At 45.7% G+C, this 13,097-nt stretch overlaps 1 protein-coding gene across 20 annotated transcripts in view; it reads left to right on the top strand.

Annotated features, from left to right (window-relative positions):
* Positions 1 to 10,964, top strand: part of DTNA (dystrobrevin alpha) — a 282,794-nt gene extending 271,830 nt beyond the window's left edge. For 15 of the 20 annotated variants that reach the window (XM_029068850.2, XM_029068846.2, XM_029068847.2 and 12 more), the window contains 2 exons: positions 1,020 to 1,152; positions 7,469 to 10,964. In XM_029068850.2, coding sequence (XP_028924683.1) covers positions 1,020 to 1,152; positions 7,469 to 7,627 — 292 coding nt within the window. In that variant the 3' untranslated portion in view covers positions 7,628 to 10,964. Of the gene's footprint in view, positions 1 to 1,019; positions 1,153 to 4,095; positions 4,146 to 7,468 lie in introns of all 20 variants that reach the window. The other 5 variants (XM_016227842.3, XM_016227848.3, XM_016227868.3 and 2 more) reach the window with 1 other exon arrangement.
* Positions 10,965 to 13,097: the final 2,133 nt, after the last annotated feature.

Genomic DNA, 13,097 nt, shown 5'->3' with positions numbered 1-13,097 from the left:
TACTTCACCTTGTACATCGCCTTGATTCTATTTATTTGCTATTGTTTTAATGAGATGTTCATACCCTTGATTCTATTTATTCTATTTATTGCTATTGTTCTTGTCTGTCCGCCTCCCCCGATTAGACTGTAAGCCCGTCAAAGTGCAGGGACTGTCTCTATCTGTTACCGATTTGTACATTCCAAGTGCTTAGTACAGTGCTCTGCACATAGTAAGCGCTCAATAAATACTATTGAATGAATGCATGAAACTTACTCCCTCCTATTTAGTATGTAAGCCAGGTGGGACAGAAACTGTGTCTCTTCTGATTATCTCTTATCCATCCCAGCACTTACTACAATGCTTAGCACATAGTAAATACTTAACAAATACCATAATTTATTATTATTATTGTTATTATCATTATCATTATTATTTGAGGAATGGCTGAGCTGTGTGGTTAGCCTGCTCATCCAGTTGGCTCCTAGCCTTCTCCAGTGTTATAAGCAGAATGGCATATCACAGCAGGATGGAGAGACCTTACCTGCCTTTCCATTGTAATACCTGCTATCCCACATCACCTTCAGTTTTACCATCGTCATCATTGTTCCATTTGTTAAGCACTTACTATGTGTCGAGCATGCTTCAAATGCTGGGGTAGTTACAAAATAAGCATGTTGGACACAGTCCTTGTCCGACATGCGGCTCACAGTCTAAGTAGGAGGGAGAACAGATATTGAATTCCCATTTTACAGATGAGGAAACTGAGGCACAGAGGAAGTGAAGTGACTTGCCCAAGGTCACACAGCAGACAAGTGGCGGAGCTGGAATTAGGACCCAGGTCCTCTGACTCCCAGGCCCATGCTCTCTCCACTCGGCTAAGTTACTTCCCAAATTCTTAGCAAATCCACAGGCGGTTAAAATAGTCCACCTGGATTCTTTTTTCATCACTCATTTCAAGAGGAGTGCCATGAAAATTTCCTTCCCTCCTAACTCCGTTCATTTAAAGAGATCCTCTAGGCTCATTGGTTTTATCTCAGTGTTACAGAAGACGGGGACCCTTACGTGAGAGCGGACGATGAGAACTATGAGAATGACTCAGTTCGCCAGCTGGAGAATGAGCTGAAGATGGAGGAATATCTGAAACAGAAACTCCAAGATGAAGCCTACCAGGTAAAGGAAACATACTTTCAAACGCCTGGACGTGTGTTAACGAAGTGTATTGCCGAGCTGTCTTAAGTGATAGGGTCCAGGGTTTGTCCGATGACCAGCAGGAGGTGTAGCGGTATGCCTCAGTGGGCCTAGAATATTGAAACGTTGGAAGCCAAAAGACGCCCGGGGTGGGGTTGCAAAGTGCTGGGAATGATTGTTACAAACAGTATGAGAAAAACATTACTGACTCATAAACTTATGTACTGATGTAACTTTGCATAATCTAAGGTGCTGATTTGACATCAGTCGTGACATCTCTTGTCCTACAGCAAGTTCACAGTCTAGAGGGAGAGACAGACATTATTATAAATAAATAAATTACAGATATGTACATAGGTGATGTGGGGCTGGGCGGGGAGATGAATAAAGGGAGCAAGTCAGTGCAGTGCAGAGGGAGTGGGAGAAGAGGAAAGGAGAGCTTAGTCAGGGAAGGCCTCTTGGAGGAGAAAATGTACTGAGAAGGAGAGGGAAGGGAGGAGGGGAGCAAGGTGGGGAAGAGAGGGGTAGAGCAGGGTGGAGGGGAGGTTAGGATGGCAAAAAAGAGAAAGGAAGGAAGGGGGGAAAAGAAGGAGGGGAAGGAGGAGAAAAAGGAAAGGTGGAAGGAGGCTGGGGAGAGACGGGAGGGAGCCCTCCCTATTTCTTCAGCCCTTACTTCCTCCTTCCTCTCCCGCCTCCCCCAACCTTGCATCTGGACAGGTGCTTAGCCCAAATGCATCAGTTGAAAAATGGGGTGGGGAGGGAGACCCAGGACTCCACAGGGTAGAGAGGAATGGGGGTCCCAGTCTGGAGTGGGGTGGACCTGTTGGCCTTCGGGAGCCTGTCGCTGGGATGATGAGATGCCAGGAGGAAAAGGAGGAGGAGGAGGAAGAGGAGGCGACAGCGGCAGTGGGTAGTTCACCTGTCCCAAATGCAGGTTTCTCAACAGGTGATTTGTTCCCACTCTACCTCCCCCTCCACCAAGTGGGATAGAGCACTGGGCTTCAAGCTGGAGGGCTCGAGTTGATGGCACCCGGATTGGCCAGGGAGGGCAGAGCTCCCTGCCTCGCTCATGAGGGAACCAGAATTGTTCATTTTCTGCTATTGCGCCTGCACCTACCCCAGTGTGACGGCTGCCTGTGTTATCTGACATGGAGATCTTTTTACGGGCTTTATTAGGACATTTTTAAGGTCTGTCCACAGATTTATGGGTGGTTGAGACAACCCTGCCTGGGAAGCACAGGGAGCCAGGGGAGGAAACACAGGGACAGGGTGAATTTTTTTCTTTTTTACCCACATCTCATCCAGGCAGCAAGAGGGTGAGTCTCTTTGAGGTAAAAGGAAGCTTTAGTGGATCCATAGTTGTGACACGGTACAGGGGATGCTACAGATAACACCACCAACAATAATAATAATAATAGTGGTATTTGTTAAGTGCTTACTATGTGTTGACCACTGTTCTAAGCATTGCAGAAGGTACAAGATAATCATTCAATTCATTCAGTCATATATATGGAGCGCTTACCGTGTGCAGAGCACTGTACTAAGTGCTTGGAGAGTACAGTTCAGCAACACATAGAGACAATCCCTACCGAACAATGGGCTGGACAGGCACAGCCCCTCTCCCATACAGGACTCACAATCTAAGTCTATAGTCCCTTTCCATAAACATCCAGATTGGCTTCTCTGCTGCTGTAATCTAGACCGTTTTCCTCCCTGATCAGCGTTCTGTTGTAGTAACATTAGGACAGGCCCAGGGATTTTCCCCTGCTTTACTGGGCCTCACCCTGGCTTCCTTCACATTTTACCCCCCCTGCATCAGGCCTCCAGCAAAGGGGGCGTATTCCCTACAGACACTGGCACGGTAAGCGGAATCCAGAGCAAAAGGGACCCACACATCCTCTTTCATAGCAAGTTGAATCTTGGCTTCAAAGTTGCCACCATTCTACTTGGAAATTATCGGAGGAAAGAAGATGCAATAATTTAAAAAAAAAAACCCATCCAGATCGCATCGCAATGTGCATTTGGAGGCAGCGGAACAAAAATCCTTGGCTCCTTCTGTGTTGTGGTCTCTGCAGCTTTTCATAGCTTGGACAGAACTCCTGGTATTTCATTAGCCTCATCAGTTCTGCCTCTCTGAATCCCTGGGAAAAGATCACGTTTCAGAGATGGCTAACATACTGGCCCATTCATTGCATACATATGTATTTGCTTCTGCCAGCCTACGTACACGTGCTCTGGGGCTACAGAAACCTGGAAAATATCAATGGCTTGTTTTTTCTACCCCCAGGGACTTGGGCAACATTCTCCGAGGAGACAAAACATGGGTCCTTGGTTTGGAGGCGAGCCATGAAGAGTATTAATAGAAGGATTGTTGGTGATGTCCCTCCCGACCATTTATCATTTACCTGCATTTCTAGTCCAGGGAGATAGAGCTGGGGAAAATGATCAGAGCCCAAGGCCCAATCTCTAAGGGCTCCTCAGATTGGCCTTCCCTTGTGAACTCCTAGATATTTCTGGCAGTGGCTGGCCCCACGAGCTTTGTGAGAGTGGAAAAAAATCACCTCTGCCAGGAGAGGGAGGGCTTGGAGTTTTATCCTTTCCTCCAATGGCTGAGTATATAAAAAGCAACAGTCTGTTTCCCCCACCCTCTCCTCTCTCTTGGGTACCATGAGCCTAGAGAAGAAAATGTGCGTTGGCTATTTAGGGCCAGTCATCCCACCCAAGGAGGGGTTATTGGGCAAAGTTGGTATGGTTTCCTCTGGATGTCCTGTGCACACACAGCTGCTTGGTCAAGCTCAACGCTGCCTCCACCAGTCTCTCATTTCCTTTATCTGTGTGCTTGGCTCCTCTCAAAATAATTCCCTGCTTGGCTGCTTCACTGACACAACTGGTCACCTTTATTTTCTATCCTTTTTCTACCTACAGGTCAGTTTGCAAGGTTGAGTGCAATCTCCTTCTATCACTCCCCCTCTCAAGTAAGTATCGCTTCACTTAGAAGGGAAAATGGTTATTGAAACAGTTCCAGTAAGCCTGACACTCAGTCACTCTTTTGCATGTGATGAGATGCCGCTTCTGCCTTTTACCAAATATTAGGGCTCCCTTGTGGATCATCTCCGATCCCCCAGCCGACATGTGTTCCCCTTCCCCAGAAGCCTGGTCAGGCAGGCCTTCACCTCTGCAGAGTCAAGATCAGGTGGCCCCAGGCCTTGTCACGGCCGACCCTCTGCCCCTGGCACGACCCTGCAGGGGATCCACTCTCGCAATCTCTGGAGAAAAAAAGTGATCCATGATATTGAGGAACCTGGGTTTTCTTATAATAATATGTTCCCTGAATTTGTACTGTGTTTTTTATTTTCCAGAGTACTTTCACTTTGCTTATTTCGTGTTTGTCCTCACAGCACACCCGTGAGTTGTAAAAGGGCAGGTGTCATTCTCCCCATTTTACAGATGAGGAAACCGAGGTTAAGAAAGGTCACACCACTGCCAGGCAGTGGTGGAGCTGAGATTAGAACAACAGTCCTCTGACTCTTGGACCTGTGCTCTTTCCACTATAACACTCTCCCTCCCTTTTCTGCCTAGTTCTGTGCTCTGCTGTCAGCCTACATGTAGCATGATAAAGCTAAACCCAATAGACTGTAGCTGCTGTCAATTACAGACATGAGAGTCAAAGTAAAAGATGCTGTGTTAAAGCAAACCAAAGGATCAGATTCCTTAGAAAGAAATATGCCTCCTCCTAAACAGAGCACCAGCTCACTCAGGCCAGTTGAGAGCAGACATTGGACAATTTTCCCACCTGCCTTTCCTGGCCCCCTGGCACCTTCTTAGAAAGGGCCAACATGATCCAGCAGCGCAATACGAAACTACACTGTCAGCAATGTCATAAGCCCATCCAAAGTACTGCCAGATACAATGCCAGATAGAAGTCTTTTTTTAAAACCCCTGGAAGCAAGATCCCCTCTACCCATTTATCCTGGATGTCTCCATTAAGGTGCCCCCACATCATTAGTCCAGCTGAGTTACTTAACACTGCCTTCAAGACCCATCAAATCTACACTACTATTGTTTAGAGCCCCGAGCCCCTAGGTGGAAAAGGTTCACCGAGATCTAAAATGTCATCATAGTAAACAAGGCAAACCAGCAAGGATATTTTTGCCTTTTGATCACATTATGCAAGTTAAAGTTATGAGGCTGAAAACACAGGTACAAAAACTCATACAGTTGCTATTTTGCGGTAGTGGAAAATGGTGACAAAGAGGTGAGTGAGGCCTTGTCATTATGGAATGGGGAGATCTTGAATTTGAGCCTTGTAGCAACTCCTCTAACTTTGCCTTTCCCTGGCTTTGAGCCACTGCACCCGCTGCAGACTCATTTGACTCATCAGTGAAAAAATCCCTGAAAATAACGCTGGAAACCATCTGTTTCAGCTCCGTCTGATTTAGCTGTTCTCTTCAGCAAGCCAAACAACAGTTAACCATGCTCACTTTGGGTCTTGTTGATGTTTTAAAGAACAAACCGGAAATGCCGTGCGTCGGAAAGGCCAAACCTGCCATCCCGGATGGGAAAGAGGTTTTAAGCCACAATGTGTGCAAATAAGTTGTGAAATTATACACCTAAAGGTTCACGTGGCCAGAAAAGAAGCAGTGTGGCCTAGTGAATAGATCCCAGGCCTGGGATTCAGAAGCACTTGAGTTCTAGGCCTGCTCCACCACTTGTCTGCTGTGTACCTTGTCACTTAACTTCTCTGTGCCTCAGTTACCTTATCTTTACAATGGGGATTAAGACTCTGAGCCCCATGAGGTATATGGACTGTGTCCAACCTGATTAGCTTGTATCTACCCCAGCATTTAGTACAGAGCCTGGCACATAGTAAAAGCTTAACAAATTCCATAGAAAAAAAAGAATCACAAATGGGCAAGTGCACAATTTGTCAATAAGGAAAATGGATCTTGAAAATGGGCTGCCAGAGCTCACACTTTACATTTTGCCCATCAATCAAGTAGTAGTATTTATTGATAAATGTTCCTTCTTAGAGGTGGCCCTCTGGAAAGTATTTCTGTGGGGAGAAAAGACAGACAGCTATCTCTATGACACCTGTTGAGATGGGAGGAAATCTGGGGATTAGATGGCAGAATTCATGAAGGTAATCAGCCCCTTGCAGCTAAAGGTGAGGCTGACAGTCAACCAATAATATTTATTGAGCACCTACTCTGTGCCGAGTACTGTACTACTTGAAAGAATATAGTGGAAGTAAAAGAGAAAAATTTACAATATAAGGTATTGTTAGCTTTGTTTAGGTGGGAATTGGTAGACCTATTTCCCAACTCACAGAAATCAATCAGTGGTATTTATTGAAGGCTTACTCTGGCCAGGGCACTCTACTAAGGGCTTGGGTGACCAGAATCCAGCTCTGAAGTCTGATGTGTTGGACACTGACGGTTACTCAGGGATCATGATTGTGCTGAATGCAAGGGTTGTGTCCAGCCTCTCAATCAGAAGTGAATCTGTTGCATCTCCTCAGAGGGAAGAAACTGGTTTCTTCATGTGCCTTGCCCCTTAATGGACTAGCAAAGGACCACTCAAACTCAGAGGCTAAAAGTAATTGGGTCAGGCATAAAAAAAGTCAGACAGGAGGTTTCTGGTGGTTCTTTCTAGCCCTTCATTTGCATTTCATTGAAATCTGCAGTAGGCTGGAACCACCCATCATGAGAATGCTGAGAAGCAGTGTGGCCAGTGGATAGCGCATGGGCCTGTTAGAAGGACCTGGGTTCTAATTCTGACTCCACCACTTGTCTGATGTGTGACTCGTCACTTAACTTCTCTGTGCCTCAGTTACCTCATCTGTAAAATGGGGATTAAGTCTGTGAGCCCCATGTGGGACATGGACTGTGTCCAACCTGATTAGCTTGTATCTACCCCAGTATTTAGTACAGTGCCTGGCACATAGTCATTGCTTAACAAATACTGTAAAAAAAATGCACTGGAGGCAGATGCTTGGGCCTTCTGCGCCTAGAGGTGGGAGGAACGGGGAAAAAGAGGGGAGAGGAAAGGCAGGGTGAGCCATATATTGCGGGCTAGGAAACGTTTTAGCCTGATGAGTGAAGATGTTGGAGGGAATATCCCAGGCAGCCTTCAGGGATTCTTTAGAGATGACTCAAATTGGGGCCCCTTCCCAGGATCTCAGATCGCACACCTTTCCAACGAGGAGGGGCCCAGTCTGGCCAACGAGGTTGGGTCCTGACCGTAGGAAGGTCTGGCTTCCCGGATTGCAGAACAGTCACCACGTCCACGTTTCTCCCAGGCAAGCCGCAGTCAGATGAACGACGAAAGGTACGTGAAAACCAATGATGACAAGAGCTGCAAACAGACTGAGGAGGTGGACGAGGAGGAGGAGGTGGACGAGGAAGACAAGGAGGAGAAGGAGGAGGAGGAAGGCAGTCGGAATATTCATCTTCCCTGAGGAGTGGAAACAACCCATTCAGCAGCTTCAACTAATCAATCGTATTTATGAGCGCTTACTGTGTGCAGAGCACTGTACTGAGCGCTTGAGAGAAAAACCCTAATTAAACCCGCCGTTTGGATGACTGTAGCTCAGTTACCTTTTGTTCTAAGAGTTGTAGTTTGTAGGTGTGTGTTTTTGGAGAAAAAAAGACTTTTGTTTAAAGCTAAAACTTATCAGCTACATTTTCTGTGACATGGCTCATCACTGCGGAAGCACACAGGCTATATCCCTGGGGCTGCTGTTTCCCATAATGGCAGTGTTAACAAAACAGTTAAACCTTTGCACATGATGTTGAACCCTGTTCAGTTTACAATAACAATATTAAATGCTGTTTATAGCCAGGAGTTTGATTTCTGAATACTTTGAGGTTTTAGTAGAACGGTTTACTATACACTGTATATTTTTTTCCACGGAGATTGGAAAAAAAAACATGCAACAACCCCAGACAGTTATTCATCAACCCTGAAGGATATTAATCCTGAATTGTGAATTCAGAGTCCAGAAATTAAGATCCAGGCTCTGTCTGCAATGTGTGGCCAAGTCTCTGTAGAAAGGGACTTGGACCAAATGCACTTGGATAATCCAATCCTTTGGGCTAATGCATAACTGAGAGTTGTTTTCTTTCAAGATTCTCTAACAAATCAGCCATAGAATTTAGTGTAAATATTTTTTTTCCAAATAGATATCATATACAAAAAGGCAACATTCAAATGATATAGAATCTAGTTTTTAAATCAGCACAGATCTTCTTAAAACTGTGAACTATGTTTTGAAATACTCGTTACTAAAGCTGTTTATAAACCACAGGTGCCATAAGATCCCTGAACTGACTGACCTATAATCTTCCATGGTTTTGTTTCATTGATGTTTTAGCTTTAGCGAGCATGTCTTCAACACATCAGCTCATTCACAAGTTTTCCCTATCAGGTTGATTTGAGGCCTTCGGCTTGAAATGTACAGGCTTTAAAAGTGCGCTTGGAATGTCCCCTCTCCTTTTATTTCTGAATGTGTCTGGCCTTAGCCGGCCCCTGGGTGTTCTGCATGCAATCTGTGGAAGAGGCTGACTCCTTGAGTGGAGAGTTAAACAAAAGGGAAAATTACATTCATGGAAGAAAGGAAGCTAAAGGAACCTGACATTTGCCCTTTCCTGGAGAACAGAAAGAGAACAGAAAGTCAGGAAGAAAGAAATGGTCTTCAGATCTTTCCAGTTGGAAGATGCAACATTTGGATTCCTGGGGTTTCTCTGATCATTCCTTTTCCTCCCTGAAACCCGAAAGAAAGAAAAAGGGAGTGAGGATATCATATTTTGGAATCAAGAGCTCTGAAAAGGCTAACGTTGCACACTAGTAAATGCCTGAGCTGGGCCTGGCAGAGTCTTCTGCTTACAGACCATCGGAGTCCTCCACTACCCTAGGGATTGGTTGCTGCTCAGACCAGGGATCCTCTTGGCCTTCCAAGTGCTCCCTTTGCCTTTCAAGCGCCCCGTCCAGGAGGCTGTGCCGTTTTCCCTTGTAGGTGGTCTGAGATGGCCAGATGGTTGCCCCCAGGGAACTGGGAGGAAGCAGTGGGTACTTTGGAGTTCACATCTTGCCCCTAGGCTGCTGTGAGTGCAGAAACCCCCTCTTTGCCTCCCCCCTGCGACCACCACAACCACCAAGCAAACAGCCTCCATGTCATGTCCTTGAGGGGCAAAATGAGAATGGTAACCCAGGTTTCTTCGTGCGTCATGGTTAGTTCGGGTTTCTTCATTTTTCTGTTGGGATTTTTGGTCTTTTCATCCCCATTGCTCACATGGCATCTGCCATCCCTGAGGGGAAAAGAAGCCTCGCTCCCCGCACACCTCACAGCCCCTTCCCATTCCTCCTACCCCTATCCCTGCTCCCCAGGGCCCATACCTCTCCTCGGCCCCTCCTGCCTTTTGGGAAGGAGGACCACCTGTGCCTCATAGTCAGCGCTTAAAGCCACGATGTCCTAGACTCTGAAATCGCTGTTGGCTTCAGAGAGCTGCCAGACCGTCTCTGGGCCAAGACACCGACCCTCCCGGCCGGAAGAGCCCGCCGAACCATCGACGCCATCCGCGTCCTTTCCATTTCCCACTTGGAGAGTCACCCGTCTCCATGGGAGCCGGTCTCGGCCTCAGTTCTTCCCGTTGGCCACGGTGGGCCCTCGGCAGCTCCGGGACTGCTTTCAGAGCAAACCAGCCACCTTTTCTTTCTCTCTGCTGACTCCAAGCCTGCAGGCCAGTGAGAGGCCCCCAAAACCCCTTCCCAACTTGGAACTCTGAGGTGGAGCTTCTTGGCTCTTCATTTGCCTCTCCAGATGTATTATGTTCGGTATTTTGCCAAGCTGGCAGTGTTTTAGCTCAGCAAGTCTGTCCATTGGATACTATTATATCTTGTGGTTTGTCATTTCTTAGCCATTAAAACTAAGAACTACGCAGAAGTGGCCCTCAGAAATGGTTGTTTTTCATTACCGGAGAACTTCAGCATCGCGGCACAAGGCCCAAGGGCTGACGGACTCCTTAGGGTTCGGGAAATTGTTGCAGGTGGTCAGGAGGGAGGTTGGGGAAATGTTCAGTCGGTTGGAAGGGAGGTTTGAAGGATTTGGTGAGGAATAGGATCTCGGATGGTCACTACTGCTAGGCAGGGAAGGTTCATTCGTAAGTAATAGCGTTGTCTGAACTGCATTAAAGGAGTGTGGGCTTTGTAGTGATATAATATGTATTTTCTTATATGCATGAGCCAAACTGTTGCATCATAATTTAGCACCAGTGTCTGCCATTATTTTGGTCATCTCTGCCCATTCTTTCATGAGTTCTTGGTTGTTAACTGTAGATAGTCCTTGTAAATATCGCAACCATGGTCACTTCAGTCACCTTGGTTCAATTCAGCGCAAGGAGCCGCAGACAACAAGAACTCCACGGTGTCCTCGGAAGAAAGGGCATTTTTATTTTTCAACCAAAAACAAAAAAGTATGAAGAGTTACATCTTGAGGCTACTAACTGTAAGACCTTTTTAATTATGACTACTGTACTTTGACACCACTTGAGACAACAGATGCAGAGACACTAAAGATTTCACAATATTCATTGGTATTGTAACAAAACTACTATTGTATGGGTTTTTTGTATTGCTGTTAAGTATTGTTTTGTGTGTATGTGTGTGTGTGTGTGTATGCGTGTGTTGGAACCTACCGGGGACATGTTATATTTTGAAGTGATTAAACTATTTAATTGTGTGTCTATATTTTGGAATGGAATTATTTCTTCATTAAAAAAAGATTTTTAAAAATACTACACCTCAGCTTTTTCCATTATTTAGTTTGAAATATTTTTTCTGGCGTTCAAGCGAAATCTATGTGGACCAAAGAGAAAAGGCTGCCTAAGACATAGAATCTGTGTTTCTTTTTTACAGTGTACGATATTACGACTGAATCATGAGCCTGTGGGAATCCTTACGCTTCTCCTACAGATACATTGAGCAGAAGTGCTGTTAAAAACTTCAAGTGACTGGCTCTGATATTTAATGTACTGAGAAGTGTAATGGTTAGTAGAGATTGCAGTGAAGGTTATCTTTGTCATTAAGTTATTGAGAAATTTGCAGTCAGGAATCCCGAACAGCCAATGGATTCCATCCCTTCTCTCATCTAAACATGTCTAAAACCGGGCACACCAGTTCTCCTATCATGCAGGGCTTAAATTCTTGCAAAACCTCATGATAAAGTGTGCACAAACCGTTTCTTCCTGTGCCGCAAACAGCCCCTCGTTGCTGGACAAACATTCTCTAATTCCCAAATGGTGTTCTAGCCCCAATGTGTAGAGAAAACGCAAGAGGTGATCAGAACTAAGTGTATTTTGAACCCTTTTAAGTTATATCGCTTAAGACTTGTAGTCAAAAGATTGTTTTCTTTAAAAGCTTCCTTCTCCCCATCTTCCTAACACAGACATCTAGCCGACCTTCGTACTTGATGATGATCCTGCTGAGGGTAAGATCCTAGCTCTGTCTGCCAACACACCTTGCCACAACTGTCTGCCCTCAAGGAGAGCTCTTTACTATGCTAATGCGTCTCTGTCCAATACAGGTCCCAGATCTGTCCTCCAGCTTACCTCTTGGCATCCCACACGTCATGGAGCCCATGATTACGGAGAGCAACCCCTTTGCCAATATCTCACCTCGGGGCTGCCAACTACAGTGTGAAGTACAGTTTGAGTGTGTGCTTCAGTGTGCCTTTATATTGTGTGGTCTGCCCTCCTGGCTGATGTATATGCCCCCTTTTGGTTAACCCTACAGTGGCCGCTCAAGAATATTGCCGTTGTCCATTCTACCATGTCCTGCCCGGTGGAGCTGTGTGGCTGTGAGCGTTGCTTCGATGCTGATGAACTGACTTTGTTCCACGTCCTCATTGTTGGTAATCATGCCTTACCTTTGGATCTTTTGTATGATTTGTAGGTGCCAACCACTCGTTCATTCATTCAATCCTATTTATTGAGCACTTACTTTGTGCAGAGCACTGTACTGTGGGCAAGCCACTTAACTTCTCTGTGCCTCAGTTCCCTCATCTGTAAAATGGGGATTAAGACTGTGAGCCCCACGTGGGACAACCTGATTCCCCTATGTCTACCCCAGCGCTTAGAACAGTGCTCGGCACATAGTAAGCGCTTAACAAATACCGACATTATTATTACTAAACACTTGGAAAGGACAATTCGGCAATAGAGATGATCCCTGCCCATAATGGGCTCAAAGTCTAGAAGGGGGCAGATGCTTCCTATCTCACTAAGAGCCAGGATGGCAAAAGATACCAGTCCCACTCCTTTGCTCCTTCTCCTCTCTCCACACTGACCTCATGATGCCTAGAGTTTAGAGGAATAATAGTAATAATTGGGGTATTTCTAGACTGTAAGCCCGGTGTGGGCAGGGATTGTCTCTCTTTATTGCTGAATTATACTTTCCAAACCCTTACTATAGTGCTGTGCATACAGTATGCCCTCAATAAGAATGAATTAATGTTAAGCACTTACTTTGTGCCAACCACTATGCTAATCGCTGGAGTAGATACAAGATAATCAGATCAGAACCTGTCCAACATGGGCTTACAGTCTAAGTGGGAGGGAGAACAGGTATTGAATCCCTCTTTTACAGAAGAGGAAACAGGCACAGAGAAGTTAAGTGACTTTTCCAAGGTCACACAGCAGGCAAGTGATGGAGCCAGAATTATTCAATAAATCATATTTATTGAGTGCTTACCACATGCAGAGCACTGTACTAAGCATTTTGGAAAGTACAATGCAGCAGTAGAGAGGCAGTCCCTGCCTACAGCAAGTTCACAGTCTAGAGGGAATAAAATGTTCGTTCAATCATATTTATTGAGCACTTACTGTGTGCACAGCACTGTATTAAGCGCTTGGGAGAGTACAATATAACAACAA

The sequence above is a fragment of the Ornithorhynchus anatinus genome, chromosome 7 (genome assembly GCF_004115215.2).
Source record: "Ornithorhynchus anatinus isolate Pmale09 chromosome 7, mOrnAna1.pri.v4, whole genome shotgun sequence".
Classification (NCBI taxonomy): Eukaryota; Metazoa; Chordata; class Mammalia; order Monotremata; family Ornithorhynchidae; genus Ornithorhynchus; species Ornithorhynchus anatinus.
This window is presented reverse-complemented; position numbering and strand designations above follow the sequence as displayed.